The sequence below is a fragment of the Equus quagga genome, chromosome 12, assembly GCF_021613505.1.
Source record: "Equus quagga isolate Etosha38 chromosome 12, UCLA_HA_Equagga_1.0, whole genome shotgun sequence".
Taxonomy (NCBI): Eukaryota; Metazoa; Chordata; class Mammalia; order Perissodactyla; family Equidae; genus Equus; species Equus quagga.
The window spans coordinates 102,978,537-102,999,137 of record NC_060278.1 but is presented as its reverse complement, the minus strand read 5'-3'; the positions used below and the strand labels follow the sequence as shown (position 1 = coordinate 102,999,137).

At 43.1% G+C, this 20,601-nt stretch overlaps 1 protein-coding gene across 6 annotated transcripts in view; it reads left to right on the top strand.

The window, feature by feature from the left end:
* The window catches only part of ZNF217 (zinc finger protein 217), a 36,615-nt gene that overhangs the window by 13,424 nt on the left and 2,590 nt on the right, over positions 1-20,601 (top strand). For 4 of the 6 annotated variants that reach the window (XM_046679000.1, XM_046679001.1, XM_046679003.1 and 1 more), the window contains 3 exons: positions 9,522-11,286; positions 14,913-15,029; positions 15,793-18,568. In XM_046679000.1, coding sequence (XP_046534956.1) covers positions 9,894-11,286; positions 14,913-15,029; positions 15,793-17,438 — 3,156 coding nt within the window. In that variant the 5' untranslated portion in view covers positions 9,522-9,893 and the 3' untranslated portion in view covers positions 17,439-18,568. Of the gene's footprint in view, positions 1-328; positions 350-9,521; positions 11,287-14,912; positions 15,030-15,792; positions 18,569-18,980; positions 19,114-20,601 lie in introns of those variants that run through there. The other 2 variants (XM_046679005.1, XM_046679004.1) reach the window with 2 other exon arrangements.

Here is a 20,601-nt window from a genome sequence, read left to right as displayed (position 1 = left end):
TGGAAGCACAACTAGCTCTATAAAGGGCAGGAGGGATTGAAATGTTAGCCTAAAAGTGTTTCTTTCTTTTTTTTAAAAGGGAAGTTTCTCCCAGGAGGCGCTGAGTGGCGAAACCGCGCAGTTTCAGATGTAGAGCCCTCTTCACTTTTGATTTGCCCCAAAATGCGGGCGGCACGGGATGGGGCGGGGAGGGCGCTGCTGGGGCCCGGGAGGCAGGATTTGGGGCGGCCTGGGCGGTGCTGCTCCGAGGGGGCAGACCTGGCCTGTGGGGTGCGCGGCCGGTACCTGCGCCCTGGGGATCGGGACAGGCGTTCCGTCCCGGATTGGAACCCACATTTTAGGATTCAGGGTAGGGCCACCGAGGACGGAAAGCCGCATTCTTGGGCGGGTGGGGTGGGGGTGGGGTGGGCAGGCGGGGAATTTTCCCACAAGGTTTAGTTCCAGAAGCAGGAAAGAGCCACCAGTGGCCACTTCTGGGACCCCGGTAGCCAGTTCAAACTCGGAGCAGCAGAAACTTTTCTTTTCTTTTTTTTTCTCTTGGTTTGTTTTGTTTTGTTTTCCAAGAAAAGGATAGCCCCTTCACAGTTGAAGGCAATGGTCTGTTCCCCTTTGAAATTCCTTGAGCCTCAATTTATCTTTCCGAATCAGCCTATAGGGCTTGAAGCGTCGAACATTCCTAAACGTGTATTAAATAGATGGCGGTTGCAGTGGTCCTTTGGTCAGTTTGGGGTCGTGTGGTATTGACCATGTACATACTACAGCCTAGCTGGGTTTCTAGACCGTTTGGAACCATTAAGCTGTATGTTTTAAGAAGCCTCGGTCTGATTTAGTTCAGGTTGATTCAATTATGTCTTCATCGCTTCTGAGTTGGTTGAATGAGTTGACATGAGATTAAGCTCAACAAAAGAGCAGGCCGGGTACCCACAGCTGCCGGCCAGGCCTGGCGGCTAGGTAGGGGTCTTGGGCCTTTCACCTTCTCTTGTATGTGTCAAGAAGGACACTGAAAATGTTTTCTTACTGTACTCCCCCCCCCCCCCCCGGGATGGATGGATTGCCTTGGTTAATAACAAATAAGACTTAAAATACTAAATTTTATCATACTTTGAGAATGAGTAATAGATCTAGAGTTTCTAAAAATTCTTCAGTGTCTGTAGTGACAAGTGTAGAGTAATAACCTAATTACTTTTTGTCTGAAGAATCTAACAGTCAAACCACTAGTTTGTGCTTGCTTAGTTAATGTGTGCTAAGAACTTTTAAGGTGTGTCCTTAATGGTAGATGACTTTTTCTGAGAAGTCCTGTTTATTTTAGATACTGTTTTGTTCAGTATTCCAAAGACTCTAGCCGTGTGTGTTTTTTTAATCCTGGTGTTTTAGTCGAAGGCCCCCCCCCCCCATTGCTGCCATTTTTAAGCAGTTATGTAAGTATGAAATTCAAGAGGCAGTGACTTATTTAAAAATCCCAAAGTCAGTAGCTACCAGACAAATTGATAGTTTGTTTGGCTTGTTGGAATAGGGTTAATCATCTGATTGTGTGGAATTTGAATGATTTGATGCGAGGAGAAAGGCCGCTCCTTCAGGACTGCAGATTGATTTACATGCTGGAGGAGGAAGTAGAGGAAAAGATTATGACTTTTCTGGGGAAAGAACACATACTTTTCTTCTGTGTCCACTTCTTTTAGTCCTTCCATCTTCACAGTGCCTTCTAACACTCTGCAGTCTGACCTTGGCTGTTTTTTATAACTTGTGAGATCGAAGTTTAGCAGTTGTCTTGGGTTCATATTATTCCCTTTCACTTCTTAATCAAAAAAAAGGAACTAATACACCGGTTGGATAAAATTTGTTGAAAATATTTCCCCCTTCACCCTGAAGGATCTGTTTTGATTATAACTTGATTTTTTTCTTCCCCCAGGTAGTAGGGGACTAAGAGAGGGCTGGAGGGTTTGGCTTTGCCTTGCTTTTAAGGTGGAGGTGCATTTGCATTCTCTTTGTGATCCTCCATTTTTGGCAGTGAAACCTCAGGGAGGAATCGCAGCCCGTGTGTGCTTCCAGTGGTCCTTTCAAAGAGGAAATCTGAAAATAAGACTTAATCATCAAGTCACTTACAAACTGATGAAATAATTAAGGAATATAATGGCCTGGCGAGGACTGAGTCCCTCCGCCTCCTCACTTCAGATAAATGCTAATCACTTTTCTCTCTCTTAACAGCATTTATGATGAAATGGCATGTTTCTGCCACAGCAGGGAGGCCTTTCCCCAGCCCCAGAGCACTCTTCATTCTGAATCGCTTGATTAGAGCCTCAGGGGTCCCCAAAGATGTGCTGTTTTCCCACTTTATAAAATTACATTCTTTTCTCACAGTTGTCGCAAACATGATATTGGTTGATAAGAACTTTCGAGTGGTTTTAATGACTCTTGACTGCCTATAAGCTACTACTTTAAAAAAAAGATGTACTTTTATCTGACTCTCTTAGGACCATGAATGGTTGCACCTTTTTTTATGTTTTACATGAAGCTTTGTTTCCATTTGCTCAACAAAATTTTCGGTTCAGATTGTTCCGTCTCGTGTATGCCAGTATGGCCTGTGTGTTAGGGTTTTTGAGGTTACTGGATGTGACTTATTTTAAATGGTTCATTCCTAATTTCCTATTTCAGTTTAATCTTAATAAATGCTTAATAAATAGCAGTATACTTAATAAATGAATTGGAAGATGAAGCCAAAGTACTGAGCAATGGCTGTATATTTTCAAGCTTTAGAATTACAGAGTAGGAATGAAAAATATGAGACAGTTGTAGAAACTGATGAGTATTCCAGTAGCATAAAATAAATGTAATGAGGTTTTTAAAGTAAATGACTACAATTGGAGGATGTAGAATAGTTTTCAAATTAACTGAGGTATTACAAAATAAAAACCTAGAAGGTATTTACCGAACAGCTCCTGAATTGGAATTAAAGGACTCCTAATCATATTAAATATTCTAAATAGGGAAGAGGTTAGTTACAGCATGTAAATTGGCCTCGTGACAGTGGAGGAGTCTTGGTTTGTACACCTCATCTCCAGATTTTGGGGGGAGGGGTGTTGAGTTTAAATGCACATGGAAGAAAGAATGAATTACACAAAGACAGCAGGAAATTTCTTAAATTCTGGCGAGGGAAACTTGATCATTGTAACTTAATGGCCTCATTTTGGGCACAATATAAAAACTTTCCTGAAATGCTGGCTTTTAGGAATAAGGTGATTTGGGTTCTTTTTTCCAACTGATAATATAGTTAGGCAAATTTGCAGTGGTATGTGGGGCAAAGGATTTTGAATTGAGACCAGGAGGGCAGATAGAAATCTGACTTTGAGGAAGTGGGGGGACTGGGCCATTCTTTCCTAAAATTTGCAGCTCGTGATGAGCAAACTCAATTCTTGTATAAATCTGTCTTCCAGATAAATCCAGGGCAGCCCCTGTCAGCCAGCTGCCACCACAAATTGCCCTTTTATGCTTACCATTGGAATGCTCATTAAAAAACTTTACATTTGAACACTTGTTGGCTGACTGTTCTTAACATCCCCATTACTTCCTGTCCCGTGTAACAACATTACTGAGTTACTGGAAATTTGGGGCCAGTTTGGTAATTTTATGATAAAGTTGAGAAATAAAATTACTAAACCTGAAAAGACAGCTGAGTAAGTTGTATGAGGGAATTAGTGTAATTCCTTAGCCTTTGTTCTTAAGCTTTACCAAAGTTGTTCTTGACCTCTACACATTCCTCCATTTCGTATAGAAAAGCTGCCCTGGAGTGAGATGCTGGTGTTTTGATGGGTGTGTGTGGTGTTTTGTGTGTCGGTGTTCATTAGTTTCTAGTGTCAGGAAACTGTCTGAATTTAAAACATAGTTATATGGACTGGAGATGGAGAGTCCAGGTATGTTTTGTTCTTGAATCAGCATTAGGAGAAATACTTATTTTTATTTTTCCTGCCTGTATCAAATCAGGGTAACTTCAAAACAGTTGAGTTATACCAGAATTTTTTTTTTGAGCCAATGGATACATTTTTTTCAGTTCAGTATAGAAATCTACTGAATAGTGATTTTTAATGTGTTAGTTGAAAGGAGACTTTTTCCCCTCAATTTTGAAAGCAAACAGGTGACTTGAAAAGGCCAGCCGTACAACTTTAGTATTTACTCAACACAGCGAAGGGGAGAGGGTATTTGAATGTGGCTAAAGAAGGACCTCTGCCTTCACAGGCGTTGCCCATGTTTCTATTTAATCTGAAGTGAGTTAAGTTGGGCCTAATTAAGAACACTCATCGTTTGGCCTTGTGGAAAAAGAGGTGTAGGTGAGTAGGGCAGTGATGTTTAATGGTTATAGTTATTTGTATATCTATATATATACAGTTATTTGTGTGTGCATAGACACATTCAGTGTTTTCTTTGTAGAGAGTTAAAGAATACCCATAAGGATAGAACAGTTTTTTAGTTTGCTGAAATCTTTATTTCTCTCTCTTTCTCTCTGAAGTTAGTCCTGTCTAAAATCCTTTCAAAATATTTAAGGTAGTAGTGGCTAAGCAGTAATATTAGAAATTCATGGATAGAATGCTTGATCTTGCTTAATTAAGATTCTTTTTTAATTCATTTCCCTTAAATAGTTCTCTTTTCAGGGTAAGATGAAAATTTTAAAAGCCAGTGTACAGGCCACCGTGTCTGTTAATATTGATTCTAATATTGAAACTGAAGCTAATATGTGGTGCCTTAAGTTCACAGTAAGATCCTTTAACTGACCTGGTCTGATTTGGAATGAATCAGGCAGAGTTTTTAATCATGACACTCAAATATGCTCATAGGGTTATATTTTTATGGTGCTTTGGTCTCTTGTCCTTTTAGAACTGAGCACTTACATACAGTTTCAAGAAAATAAGACTCTTGTCCTGTAAGGATCTTCCCAAACTGCCTTTGAATGATCATTTGTTTTTGAAGAGTTGAAGTTGTGTTGTGTTACTGACTGTAAATTTTAATCTTTGTGTTTCACTGAACTTTTCAGCATCTTTCCACAGCTCTATCAGGAAACTTGTGTTGCCTATTTAGCTCCTGGGCATGAGCTTGGTGATTTCCTTGAAGTGGTGTTGAAGGGTTTAAAGTTACGGGTTTTGATTCCTACTGTAGATTACCATGTAGAGTTCTCTTCACTTGTCAGATGAAGGAAAAAACAGTTTGTGTGAAATATAGAAGGAAAATTTATAGAAAAACTGTTAGGTTTCCTCCTCGGTCTTGGAGATAAATTTGCAGTTTAAAGGATGCACGTGAGTTGCCCATAGGCCGGCAGTTTAGGTTGGATGTTTTAATGATCATTTATTTCAACACTTAAGTGACATGGGGAAAAAGTAGATTTGCAGGAATGCTACAAATTACTTGGCTATAAATAGAATTTTTATGGGTTTTTGACAGTTTTTGAGGACTTTGAATCCCTTATCACTCCATACTATGGTAATAAATTTTCCGTATCAAGAGATGTGAGATAACCTGTTCAGCTCAAGTAGAGAGGTGCTGTCTCTAGGTTAACTGTTCGAGTCCATCTGTACATACAGAGCAGTCTTTCCAGGTTATGGCCATTGTCAGCAAGGGGTCCTTGCCTCTCATTTGGTGTGCTTAAGCACAGACTATTGTGCTTTTCCCTAAGCATTGTAAAATGTGTAATATTTGCTCATTTCAAGATTTACAGGTAGTGGCGGAATTCACGGTAGCTTTAGTCACAAACGAATGTCTACTTTTTTTCAAAAACAAGAAATGGCCTCAAGAACATCAGACTCACACTTCAGATGGTTATAGCAATATGATTCCTACTTTTTTTTTTTCAAAGATTATATTGTGGTAAATTAAAAAAAACCAGTCTCTACTTAAAGTAATCACAATATAAATGAAGCCCTAGTATTTTCTTAAAATAGAAGATTGTACCAAATAACCTGTTGCCTTAGGTGCCTTGGGGTGTATGGCTGAAGCTTAAGTGCTCTTGTTTACCTGAGTAAAGGTTTAATTTTTTTTAGACATTGAAAAACATTTTTGCAAAGTGCCTTTCGGGAAACTGTGTGTGTTCAGAGGCTCACTTTTCTGCAAGCTAAAAGCACTTAGACTGTAGGTGTTGGATTATCATGTCCTCCTCCTTTCCCCCTTCACTTCTTTGTCAAGACGTGGACGTTATCAGCAGTGCCTTCCGTGTCCTGTCGGTCTTGTGTGCACTGCGCCTAGAAGGCTGAAGGTTCGGGGGAGGCTGTGTGCGCGTGTGCACACTTCACTCGATTGGAATGGTGACTTGTTATCAGTAATTAGAATGTCTGTTTTCTGTAAGTTCTGTTATTAAAGTCTTTATTATTACAATCACTCTAAAGATTTTTGATTTTTGTTTAGCAGATTGTTTTTAAGCAATGCAGTTAGTGATTTATAGTATAAGGAAGTCTTTAGTCTACATCCATTCTAGTTTCTAAGGCAAGAGTTGAGGGCCTTGCTAGCAGAGATTTTCTAGCAGGCCCGCATTTTTGTTTTGTTGAGTCAATAAGGAGAGTGGTTATAAATCCAAGGGATGCAGTTTTCCTGTGCTGGTCACCTTTATGGTATGATTAAATATGATTCATTTTTTTATTACACGCTTGAAATTGCAGAGAATGGTAGTTAGATGGCAGCCATAGATAGCCATGTAGAAGTTTTGATGAAAATCCAAGTTAATTTTAATACCAGATCAGTTATGGTTGGTGACTGTGGCCAGAGATATGCATGCTGATTCTACACCTGTACTAGTTGTTGAGTATTTGTGCGTGTATTCACCAGGTGTTTATTGACGGCCAGCCCTGTGCTAGGGACCCGTTTAGGCACTAGGGGGCAGTGGTGAGCCAGGCTGACAGCGTCTCTGCTCCTAGGATCTGACTAGGGTTTTCATCTCTTTTGGATGAGTAGTAATGACTGCTGTGACCCGAGGTAGTCTCGTGCTCAGGACAGTTGGGCACAGTTAACGGCTGCCAGAATCTGTCCCAGAAGCTTCCCTACAGGAAGAAACACTTTGCTTTGGCCTGGGAGGGTGGTCTTCCCCATCTGTCCACGCAGGAAGACTCCTGGCCTGGGACATGCTTCTCCTCATCTTCGGGCCTCCATCCTAGTCACTCTCCTGGGCAAAACTGAAGCTCTTTTTTCTCCTAAGATGATTTCCCACTGTGCCCCCTTTACCAATCCTTTGGGTCTCGGGTTCGAAGCTGATGGTGTATTAACTCAGATACTGGAACATTTCAGAGCTAAAAATTGAAGCGAAACTTTCTAAGACGGGCGTTTCTGTACAGGTTGTTCCTCTGGGTGGGAAATAACAGGGATGTCCCCACATCATGTTTCTAATCCAGAGATTGAGTTTAGGGTTAGTGTTTTCTTGGGAAAGATTATTTATGGAAAAGTCGACTTCTCCCAAATTTAAGAATGTCACAGACTAGTCAAATTTCTAATAATAATAATGAAGTCTGGCAAAGGGGGGACTAATTTTGATTTTGCCAAATTGGGGCATTAAAAAAACCCCCTCTATTTGCTATTGCTACTCTTTCATTTTTTAAAAAAAGGGTATTTTGGCACCAAAAAGTAGAAAGGACTTCAAATGAAGGACAAACTTTATTCAAATTGAAATTAACCCATGTGGCTTTGTGTCGAATTCATTGAGTTGTTTCCCTATTTCTCATTTAGCTGTTGGCCAGTGAAAACAGAGCTGTCAGAGTTTAACTGCTTTTCCAGAATATTTGCTGTTAATTCTTCAGTTAAAATATTACCCAGGACACTGGCATTCAGTAAATATTTGTTGAGTGAGTGAATGACTACATAGAAACCTAAATTATCAGTCACATATCCAAATATCATTTATTATCTTGATTAGCATAGTCGTTAAATGTTCTTTTGAGTATGTCTATCCATAAATCTACCCCCGGAACCAGAGAATTTTGGAACATTGAGGGCGATCCTGTAATTCTACTGTCTGCATTAAGGCGATAGAGAAAGGGGAGGTGTGTGCTGGCGACTTTAAGGTTGTGCCTTAGTCTAGTCGGGACTAGAACTCCGGTCGCTGGAGAGTGTTCCATTATGTCCCACCAAGCTGGTAGGCAGCCCATGTGTTTACCCTCCATTGTGACTGCCACAAAAGACTAAGACATTAAGATAAAACACCTCAGTACCTTCTTTCTTTACCCTAATCTTTGATCTGCAGTTTTATTTAGAAAAGCTTAAAGATCTAGTTTTTCAAAACTACAGATAACAAGTAGTATGAGAATTTTCTTTTTTCGTAAGTGTAAAGAAGGGGAAGAAAATGTTTCCCCCTCCTCTCTGAGCCTGCAGGCCCTTGCTCTTTGAGGAAGTGGAGAGAAGGAAAGTAAAGCAGTGTGTGTTTTAACGTTGACTGTGGTGGGAGTGGTTTGCCTGTCTTTTTGTTTTCTTGGGTGGAATTAACTGACTTCAGTTAAAGGAGTTGGGACTGTTTAGAAACAATTCCTAGGCTTGCCATAGAGGTGGCGGGTACTGGCTTCAGAGGTTAATTCTTCTCCGAGTGAAAATTAGCTTCTAAATCAGAGCCTGCAGAGCTAAATAAAGTAATCCATTTTTCACCTGGCCAAGGCATAATGTGAAAGGTGGATTAAAAAATGAGGGGGTCCATTTTCTGATTAAAGACTCAGCCGTGTTGAATCAGCTGTGTTGCAGATTGTATTTCAGACGTGTGCATTCACAAGTGAATTGTGTCTGTACTTCCTTATTTATTGCTTGGACAAGGAAGGCCCTACTCAACGTTTGTCAAAGGCAGAAAGTTGTTAGAAGAACACTGAAATTTGGGCAGTGGATGGAGGTTTAGAATATCCAGTGAACCAACATATATCAGGGTTCCCCTCAGCCAAGCTGAGCGCCCGTTCTGTGGCGGTCTGTATTTCCTGAACCAGGAGAGGTTCCTGTTTTTGTGTGCTTACGTTGTTGACCTGTGTGTGTGTGTGTGTGTGTGTGTGTGTGTGTGTGTGTGTGTGTGTGTGTGTGTGTGTAATCTTCAAGTGTGCTTTTAGGCATTTGTGTTTCTTGTGTGTTTGTTTGTATATAAGAAGTTTGAAGCTCTGGCTTTTAAAATTTTACCTGAAGTGCTTTAATTGTCATCTTATTTTTAACAATTCTTTTAGTCTCTAGCTTTGTAGAGGCTGTTTATAAGGATACATGTGTGCATTTTAGTAGGCATTTAAAACATACTCATCTGAATTTAACAATTTGTGTCCTGAAACTTGACATTTTAGATTTAAATCATTAAAGCGGCATGTTTGAAGTTTCTCGACTGGATGAAATTCTGGTGATTTGCGAAGTGTACTGATCGGATAAAATGCTCATGATTTCATTAACGCGTGTTTAACAGGACGCACCTTATTAGTTAAAAGTGAAGCAATTGCATTAAGTTCCTTCTCTGCTCCATGGAAAAGCCCACTGTGAGTCATCTGCCCCAGCCTTCTGTCTCCTCTGACTGGCTAACGGTTGCTATTTTTTCCCTCCTCTAGGTTTTGGAAATCCCTTGTCTCCAGGTTGCTGGAATTGACTTCTTGCTCAACTGAATCACTCGCTCAATGGAGACAAAGAGAACTAATGCTTTGTGCTGACTCATGTTTGAATCAAAGCCTTGAGGAGTCTGTCCGCTTTGTGGAAAGAACCAGTGATCGTCTCTATCACTGAGCTTCCTAAGACTTCTGAGGAGAAGAAGTTGGAGGAATATACACTTTCTTTTGAACTTTTATAACAAATATTTGCTCTAGTTTTGAAGCCCAGGGCTGCTGGGGGTGTGAGTGACAAGTCTTACAAGTGGCCTTATTCCAACTCCAGAAATTCCTCAGCCGGATTCTTGTTTTATATACAATCCTTACGTGACAGGAAACATGCCAACTCAGTCCCTCTTAGTGTATATGGACGGACCAGAAGTTATTGGCAATTCTCTTGGCACCCAAATGGAGATCGATGATGCCGTGTCAATCAAAGGGACCGCGGTTGTTCCTTTCAGAGCTACCCAAGAGAAAAACGTAATCCAGATAGAAGGATATATGCCCTTGGACTGCATGTTTTGCAATCAGACCTTCACACATTCAGAAGACCTTAATAAACATGTCTTAGTGCAGCATCGGCCTATCCTTTGTGAACCGGCCGTTTTGCGTGTTGAAGCAGAGTATCTTAGCCCTCTTGATAAAAGTCAAGTGAGAACAGAAGCTCCAAAGGACAAGAATTGCAAAGAAAATGAAGAATTTAGCTGTGAAGTATGTGGGCAGACATTTAGAGTCGCTTTTGATGTTGAGATCCACATGAAGAAACATAAGGACTCTTTCACTTACGGGTGTAATGTGTGTGGAAGAAGATTCAAGGAGCCGTGGTTTCTTAAAAATCACATGCGAACACACACTGGCAAATCGGGGGCCAAGAGCAAACTGCAGCAGGGCTTGGAGAGTCCAGTCACAATCAACGAGGTCGTCCAGGAGCACGCAGCCGAGAGCATCTCATCGCCTTACAAAATCTGCATGGTTTGTGGCTTCCTATTTCCAAATAAAGAAAGTCTAATTGATCACAGGAAGATGCACACCAAAGAAACTGCTTCCGGTACCAGCAGTACACAAACAGACTCTCAGCAGGAGGGAAGGCCATCTCCGGGGGAAGAGTTCCTGCAGTTTTTTAACTTAAGACCAAAATCTCACCCCGAAACCATGAAGAAGCCTGCAAAATGGATACCTCAGCTCGATCCGTTTACCACCTATCAGGCTTGGCAGCTGGCCACCAAGGGAAAAGTTGCCGTTTGCCGAGAAGTGAAGGAGCAGCCCGGGCAGGAAGGAAGCACCGACAACGACGACTCGTGTTCAGAAAAAGAAGAGCTCGGCGAAATTTGGAATGCGAGTAAAAGCCATTCTGAAGGTTCTGGAAAGTCCAAAACAAGTAAAAGTGGTTGTACAGGCCTCTCACAAGATAAGGAGAAGCCTAGACACTCTAACGGTGAAGTGCCTTCCGTGGATGCTGACCCCAAGTTAGCCAGTAACAAAGATAAGCCCACTCATTGCTTCGAATGTGGCAAAGCTTTCAGAACCTACCACCAGCTGGTCCTGCACTCCAGAGTACACAAGAAGGACAGGAGGGCGGATGCTGAGTCGCCAACCATGGCAGTCGATGGAAGGCAGCCTAGGACGTGTTCTCCAGACCTAACCACCACCCTGGATGAAAATGGAGCCATCGATCGTGAAGTTGGCTCTGAAGATGGATCTGAGGATGGACTTCCAGAAGGGCTCCATTTGGGTAAGCTGCTCCACCGCATGCCGTTCCCTCCTCTGCATCCCAGAGAAGGCGGGCAGGTTGGGGGGTTTGGAGAGCTGGGTTTGAGTCCAGGCTCTTCTGGGTACCACCCTGTGGTCAGTCAGTTAACCTCTCTGGGCTTAATTTTCTCATTTCTGTAACAATAGGGTTGAGTTAAAAGGCTTAAAGGTTTCTTCCTGTTCTGAAAATGCTGTGATTTTCTATTTTGCTAACAAAGGACACACATTATTTCAACTTACACATCAGTCTAAGGCAGTGCTTCTTAACTGAGATGGTTGTGCCCCCAGTGGACATTGGGCAATGTCGGAGATATTTAGGGTTGTCACAGCTGTGTGGGTGTGTGTAGTGGGTAGAGGCCAGGGATGCTGCGAAACATCCTACAGTGCACAGGACAGCCTCACCACAGAGAATGGTCCGGCCACAAATGTCAGTAGCATCAGGGTTGAGAGACCCTGGCCTTCAGTTAAGTTTTTCTGGCATTCCTGATCTTATCTATAAAAACAAATTTACCCTTCTAGGCAATGAGCTTCCCTCTCTGTCAAGGCCCAGCTCTCATATATTTATTCCACATGGATTTTTAGTGGTCACAAGAGCTCCTGGGAGTGATTATCAACCAGAGCAAGAAATTACTGTTAGAGACACTCTGCTGCTGCCTTTTCCCCTGTCCTTTATGTCTGGGGGGCCGGTATTCATTAACAATTAGCTCAATAACTAAGTCTGTGAAATAGAGGGAATGTGAACACACCAAAGATGTTAAGAAATCTCATTTGCTCAGTCAAATTTTTAAGGTACTCAGGGCTTTATAGGAAACGGAAGCCATCACTGAAGGCCTGTTGACATATTATTTCTTGAGTCACAGTTGGCATCATCTAGGGCAGAGGGTTCACGTCTTGCCCACCCTCACTTCAACCAGAGCTTCTCATATCTACTTAAGATTTTGTTTGAATAAAGGATTCTGCTGCTTGAAAACAGTTAACAAACCCCTGCTTCATCAACAAGTGAATGATGAGAATGTGAATTAGTCTTAGAGAAACATTATCATTTACAAAAGTGGTCTTCAGTTAAAACAAGTACCTGCTCCTTTCATTGTAACTTGATTGTGTGTTGGTATCTTCTGAGAACTCTGTGTGACCAGATAACACAGTGGACTCTTCTCTTAAGCCAGTGCCCAGTTCTTTCTCTGATCGTGTGATGGATATGAGAGTAGTAGTTTTCATATCAAATATTTAGAATGTTTTGTTTCCTGGGACACAGGAACCCTAGTGCTTAGCGAACTGCAATCTTCAGTTTTCAGAAGTCTAGAAAACACATTATGGTGTCCTAATGACATCATTAAAAAGGCTTTAAACACAGACCTCTAGTCTTCTAAGTGATTTCCTTTTAGTGTCAGGACTGTTCAGGGGCATAATGGGGAGATAATGAGGCCCAGGAGATGCCTCAGTGCCCTCCAAGAAATGGTCAGTCACATTCTGCCAGTAGGTGGTGTGGGCACAAGACTTGGTCACCAGGCACGTAGAATACCTGGTACGAGCTGGGAGCGCCAAGTCTTGGGTTTAGTCTGGTTCTACCACTGTGTTCTTGAGTACATGTTGCTTAACCTTTCTTTGTCCTCATTTCCCTCTTTGCAAAATTGGCTCATGACCCTTGTCTTCCACCTCCCAAGGATAATTTCCACAGCCTATTTCTAACAAGTTCACAGTCTTCTAAAGAACAGCACTGTAAAGGCAAAGGTGATGTCAAAGGAGCAGGAAGCAGGTAGATGCGGACGTTTCATGGCCTTTGTGTTAGAAGAAAGGCATTTCACAACTTTTTGGATATGATGCAACATACTGTAAATCCTGACACATAGCTGGAAGTAGGAAATTGCACTAAGAGGAGGCCCAGCTATAAACTAGCTAGTTGGGTGTGGCTGTCAGAAAGAAAGCTGCGCCTTCTGTATTAGGGAATTGATTTTCCTAAATTTAGATTATGATGTGGTCTTCTGGTCTAGATGTATCTTGGTGTTATTTACTATCAACCTGGCTATTTTTAGATTGCCTTTTTTTTTGTTTTTTTTTTTTTTGGAGGAAGATTAGCCCTCAGCTAACTACTGCCAGTCCTCCTCTTTTTGCTGAGGAAGCCTGGCTCTGAGCTAACATCCGTGCCCATCTTCCTCTAGTTTATACGTGGGACGCCTACCACAGCATGGCTGCCAAGCAGTGCCATGTCCGCACCCGGGATCCGAACCAGCGAACCCCGGGCCGCCGAGAAGCGGAACGTGCGAACTTAACCGCTGCGCCACCGGGCCGGCCCCTAGATTGCCTTTTAAGATCAAAAAGCAAAGTGAATAATGTATTTTTTATTTTTTTCAACTTGTATAAATAGGTTTAATGATGGTTGTTGATGTAAATTATTTTTGAAAGTCTTCATGATACCTTTTTAGATCAAGGGCTGTCCCTGCTGTTTTAGAATGTCCAGAGGGGTGTAGAGGTGGCGAGGCGGATACATTTTCCTCAGAGGGGTCTAGGGGACAGAAGGTGCAGTCCTTTCTTTACTGCACAGGGAGGCTCGCCAAGGTTCACGCGTAAGCTGCTGTTTAAAATCGGTAAACTGTAAATGATCTAGAATGCAAAATGTGGAAGGAGCAGGGAAGAGGCCTTTTAGTTGGAAATAACAGTTTTCAAGGCAAAATGACCAGCTTAGTAATGCTGCATTTTCACAGATGACCTGCCTTCTGTTGTAGTCATACTGTAATGTATGTAGTCTGATAAGAGGAAGTTTATCTAGAACTTAAGTATTCGCTTTTGGGGAGCAGGTATCTCGACTGTAGTGGATCTAATTGTCTCTTGGAGGCTGGTGTTTGTGGTATCATCGTCCTTTAATTAGTGTCCCAATGGACCTTTACTCTGTTGCACATGAGATACACTGTCCTGATCGTCCTGCAGAGATGGAAGCTTAAAGTTTAATGCATAGTCATTTGGGGACAAATTTTGGTTTGTCAGGTATATTTTGCCCCTGTGAGTGTTGGTGGACAATACAATCTGCTTTCTAAAAAAACGTTGCTAAATTTTGACAAACTTTCCTAGGTGATTGCCCAGTGCCAAACTTAGTTTCTGTAAAGATTAAGTTGTGCTTGCTACCCTCTAGTGGTCACTTGTCTGATCTTAAGATAAAAAAACCTTATTCTTCCCTGGTGGTTGGGAAAATTGGCAATTTACATTGGCTCCGTTTTCTAAATTACTTCTTTGAAGAAGCTGGCCGTCCTAGCCAGGGCATGCAGGTCCGGCGTAGTTTGCCAGGTCCTGCTCGGCTCAGACATGTTGGGGGGACAGAAAGCTGCCCGTGCATTTCACTCTATAAAATGATCTTTTCTTGTGATTAAGGCAAAGAGCTGAATCTTTAACAGCAAATTCTGCAATACTCAGGAAAAAAAAATGCACACTTGTTAGAAAACTTCAAACAATCTCAAAACAACATTTGGTGTGTTTTTAGCCTTTTAAGTTTACCCCAACACTAACATAAAAATTATTTTATGCTTTCCAAAAATGCTTCTGTCAAGAATATTTGTCAGCTTGCCTTGTTCGTGTACTTGAGCTGCCTTACATAAATATTTTTGTTTCTGCTTTAAGATAAAAATGATGACGGAGGAAAAACAAAGCATCTAACATCCTCGAGAGAATGTGGTTATTGTGGAAAGTTTTTCCGTTCCAATTATTACCTCAATATTCATCTCAGAACGCATACAGGTAAGGAGCTGAGGTTTTTAAAGCATGTATTAGTTCAAAGAATTATGATGTGGTTCTGTGTCTTTTTTTTTTGGTTCAGAGATTCTGCTAGATCCTTGGACTAGCTGCAGAATAAATGTGTAGCGTGCAGATTGCAGCTGTCATTTTAATTCTTTCAGTGTCACTGTAATGCGAACTGTTTGTGTTTTGAAGTTGGTTTCTTGTTTAGTTTCTGACTAATGTATCCTGACTCATCTTATTAAAAACCTCTTTAGTATTTTTTAATGCCACAGCTTTTTTGTGTTAACTTTTATGATTTAGAATGAAATGAGACTATATTCAATAGTCTTTTCTTTGGATGGTAGAAGCAGCTGTAGTCTGCATAACGGTTTCGGGGGCTGTGTGCACTCGAATTTCTTCTCTTCCACTCATGAGCTGTGCAACTTGGGGCAAGTTATTGAACCTGTCAGCAACCTAGTTTTCTTAGCTGTAAAAGTAGGATAATAATACTCACTTCTACAGGACTATTCTGAAGATTAAATGAGACTAAGTCTAAAGTGTGCGCTTTAATTTTTTTAATTAAAGATGTATTCATGTTTTCAGATACTCACATAGTAAGGGTTTAAAGCAAAGAACTCACAGGTAATCCTGGATGTGAAATTAGTAGATAGAGACGAGAAAAGGAGAGAGTCCTGTGTTCGCTCTCTCTTAGATTCTAGTTTCCAAAGATCTATTTTGATGCTTTTCATAAACTTCTGTAAAATAGTGACATTTCTTGTTTTAGGTGAAAAACCATACAAATGTGAATTTTGTGACTATGCTGCAGCCCAGAAGACCTCTCTGCGGTATCACCTGGAGAGACATCACAAGGATAAGCACATCGATATTGCCACCGAAGTCAAGAACGATGGGAAGAACCAGGAGACCGAAGAGGCGCTCCTGACCGCCGACAGTGCGCAAACCAAAAATTTGAAAAGATTTTTTGATGGTGCCAAAGATGTTAAAGGCAGCCCACCTGCAAAGCAGCTTAAGGGGATGGCCCCTGCCTTTCAGAACGTTCTGGGCAGTGCTGTCCTCTCACCAGTCCACAGAGATACTCAGGATTTCCATAAAAATGCAACTGATGACAGTGCTGACAAAATGAGCAAAAATCCTGCCCCTCCTTACTTGGACGTGTTAAAAAAGAAATCAGCAGTTGAACCTCAGGCAAATAACCTTCTCTGTAGGGTAGAAGTGGATGTTACTCCTCGAGCAGACAGCAGCACTGCCCACACTGGGGAAGTCGGCCACCAAGAGAAGAAAGTAGAGATCGCACCGGACTGCAAGTACAAGCCAAGCATGGACTGTCAAGAAAAACCTTTAAATTTATCCCTTGGGGCTCTTCACAGTTGCCCAGCAATTTCCTTGAGTAAAAGTTTAATCCCAAGTATCACCTGCCCATTTTGTACCTTCAAGACATTTTATCCAGAAGTTTTAATGATGCACCAGAGACTGGAGCATAAGTACAACCCCGACATTCACAAAAACTCGAGGAGCAAGTCTCTGCTTAGAAGTAGACGTACTGGATGCCCACCAGCTTTACTGGGAAAAGATGTGCCTCCCTTGTCGAATTTCCAGAAGCCCAAGGCCAAGCCTGCTTTCCCAGCGCAGCCCAAGTCCCTGCCGGCGGAGAAGGTGAAGCCGAGCCCCGCGGGGCCAGGCAAAGCCGCGCTCACTTCAGGGATCGACTCCAGCACTTTAGCTCCAAGTAACCTGAAGTCGCACCGGCCCTCGCAGGGGCCCGCGGCCCGGCCGGCGGCCGAGATCTTCTGCAGGCCCAGCGCCTCTCCCGCCGCGGAGAAGACGAAGCGGCCCGAGCCGAAGCCCAAGGCGCCCGCGCTGGGCTCCAGCCCCGCCGAGCTCCCCGCGCCGCCCGACGGGCCCTGGGCGCCGGCCGCCAGGGACTTCTTCTGCGGCCGGGGCGCGGCCGACTTCGGGGAGCCGCTGCCCAAGCGGCCCAAGGGCGGCGCGGCCGTCGACGAGCAGCCCGTGCCCAATTACAGACGCGGCTTCGAGCTGCCCAAGTACCACGTGGTCCGCGGGATCGCGTCGCTGCTGCCGCAGGACTGTGTGTGCCCGCCGCCCGCCGTGCTGGCCCCCAAGCCGAGGTTCCTGGGCTCCGGGGACGCGGACGCGCACGTGCTCCCGGTCCCGAAGGCCTTCGGCGGCGCCGGGCTGTACGGCTGCGGCCCCGCGGGCGCCCCGGGCGCGGCGCTGGAAGGTACGGCGCTGGCGCGGGCCTTCCCCGGGGGGAGCGGCGAGACAGTCAGCCTTAGATGTGGCCGTGACAGCCCCGCAGGACGGCTTCGTCTTCCTGCGTGTCTAACTTGCCCTAACTTTTCTCCCTTGTGGGGTGATAATGGACAGACTGGCAGAGGACCACGGGTCTGATCCCTCCTCGTCCTTGCTGTTGAAATTTCGGGTGTCATGTGGCCCGGCTCACTTGCCTTCCTCGCGTCTTGTTTTCTCCTTTGCATGCTGTGGTGTGCCCACGCTCAGTCCCAGCCTCGCTCAGGAGTGGGCATTCGGGGGCTTGCATCCGTGTCTTACCACCCCCGCTAGACTGAACTCCTTCTGAGCGGGAAAGACACCTTAGATAACTCGGAATTGCATGCAGCCCTCTCACATGGCCCCCGAGGGGCTGCTCAGTCAGGGCCACATGAAGACCCTTGACCTGTCAGGACCAGAAAGTGTAAGAACTGCTGGTGAAACAATCTTTTGAGCGCTTTTGATATTAGGGCTTCTAGAATTATACCGTTTTTTCAGCCTTTGTTAAACATAAAGTGAATTTTAAAAGCAATGTTATTTCCCCATATATATATAAATTGTTGCGCTTGTAGATTACTTTGGCATCCTCCCCATGGAATTTTTTTTGTGAGGAAGATTTGCCCTGAGCTAACATCCGTTGCCAGTCCTACTCTTGTTTCTTTTTTGCTTGAGGAAGGTTAGCCCTGAGCTAACATCTGCGCCAGTCTTCCTCTACTTTGTATGTGGGACGCCTCCACAGCACGGCAGGTGGAGTAGGTCCACACCGGGGATCCGAACCTGCGAACCCCAGTCCATGAAAGTGGAGTGCCTGGAACTTTAACCACTCGGCCATGGGGTGGCCCCCGTGGGATGTTTTTAAAGCCCCTGCTTCCTCATGGCAGCATTTCGTAGAGGCTTGTGGCACATAGACGTGTGCGTGGAAAGGTGGATCAGAGTGTCCTGGGACAAGTCTGCTTGGCAAACTTGATTAAACCACCATGCCTTCCTCTGTTGGGTGTAAACTGCTGATTTCTGTTGCCCAAAGAATCAAATCCATTTAAAACCTCTCAGTTTGTATTAATTTCAAATTAAAGATTCTGTGTGGTGACAACCCTCTATCAAGGATAGCTCGATGCCAGTTGATCCTGGTAGAGACAGCAAATTAGAAAACAGTTGCTTTCACACACTCCAGTGAATTTTATAAAAATTATGATGAAATAATTTTTGCTGCCTTTTGATTAAAAGCATCCATTTTCCTCCCGTGGTGCTTAAAATGGACATGGGTCAAAATTTTGTCTCTACTTGAAGAGAAAAGGCTGTGTGTTGCGAGTGAAATCCTGTTTTGAATTGATATTTTTTCTTTCCTTCCATGTAGTTTGGGTTCATGATGCATGTAGGTTCCAAATATTTTATGCTGCCATTTTCTTTTGGCTTTTTAGTTCTTAGTAATGACGACCTACTACTTAGATAATTTTAGCTTTAGTGACTTAGTTTTGTGCTAACAAATGCCTTCAGGGCACTTGGAAACATTGCAGCTGTAACTTTACAACATGGGTACCACGTGGGTCCTGATCTCAATAACGGTTAGGAATTTTGAAAAATTGACGTCTGACAGCCCACACACGTCTTACCTAATTGCTTGAACTTAATTCTGAATGCCCTTTTATACTTTTTTTTTTCAACCAGGAAAAAGGCCTGTGTCATATCAACACTTATCTAGCAGCATGCTACAGAAGAGAAACTATGAGAATTTTATTGGGAATGCACATTATCGACCAAATGACAAAAAAACTTGATTTCCTATTTTGGGGGAAGAAAGGTGAGCAAATATAACGTATCTATTTTATTTAATTGAAAATAACTTTATATAATATAAAGTAAAATTGCTTTTAGTTTAACTTTTTTAAGGTGTTTAAAAACAGAGCTCTCAGGGTAAAAATAATAATAGCAACTGGAATTTGCTAAGCATTTTGTGCCAGGCATTGGACGAAGTGTTTTATAAATCTGACCTCATTTAATCCTTACAAGCAGGGGGTTTAGGCCAGGGATTAGCACACTGTCCTCTGTTTTTGTCAATAAAGTTTTGTTGGCACAGAGCCACATCCATTCATTTATGTGTTGTCTTGGCTGCTTCTGTGCTACAAGAGGAGAGTTGGGTACTTGTGACAGGGACCGCATGGTCTGCAAAGCTGGGATTGTTTATGGTCTGACCCCATACGGAAAGCGTTTCCTGACCCCTGGGTTGGGAGGTCCTGTGCACACTTCACAGATGAGACCAACTTGAATTATGTAACTGCTGGAGGCCGCATTTTTCCTGGTTTTTGTCCTAGATCTGCGTGATCCCAAGCCTGTGTCCCGTCCCTCCAGATTAAGAGCTTGTTCCAAGCCTTTGTAAATCTTTCTCTCTTGGGGGAGGAGAGGAGACAGGAGCAAATAGAAGGATTATTTTGACTTTTTGGTTCACATGGCAAATGTGTCTAACTGACGAGTAACTGCAAAACACTCAGTTGTATGCACGTTTGTTTAGTTTATTCCAAGTTAGGACAGGGAGTGTGATGTCTGAGTTACACTAGGACTCATTTACCAATAAATTGAATGAAAAGATTGGAGCGCATGGGCAGAATTTCGTTCTCTTGGATAACTCTTGTCCTGTCAGACCACCACCATGTAGTCACGGAGTGGTCTGTTGACTGAGTGCCCGCTGCCCTAGATACAGAGATGAAGATGCTCATGGTCCAGGGCGGAATCTCTCCTTCCCGTTTCCATTGGGACACACATGGGTCAAAAGCCTTATGCAGTTCTACATTCTTCTCTCCCACTCAGAAATGAGAGGGAGTAAAGTGAGATTAATTTAATCTCGGCAGTGAGATTAAATCTATCCTACATTAAAACATAAAAATAAATAGTTTATGGGTTAAAAGGAGCAGATTATTAGTTAACAGATTCCATGCACCATACAATTCACAGCAGATAGCAAATAGTAACCGTGCTATTTGTCCAGCTCTGGCCTCTTGCTGCAACCTTTGGGCTTCTCTGCTTGCATTTCCCTCTATCGGAACGCCTTCCAGCTCCCTCTTTCCCTAACAACTTCCCTCTGACACTTCAGGACCAGCTCACATGTCGTTTGTGCAAAATGTTTGCCAGGAGCTGGCGGCTTCCGCATTGATGTTCCCTTTGCACGTGTGGCTCATACCCATTTTCAGCCATCCCAGCTGCGTGTCTGTCTTCCACTCCTAGCTGAGCCTGGGAGATCACCTTCGTTCAGCACCTAGCCCTGTGCCACGAATAGCATCGGTACCTCGATAGA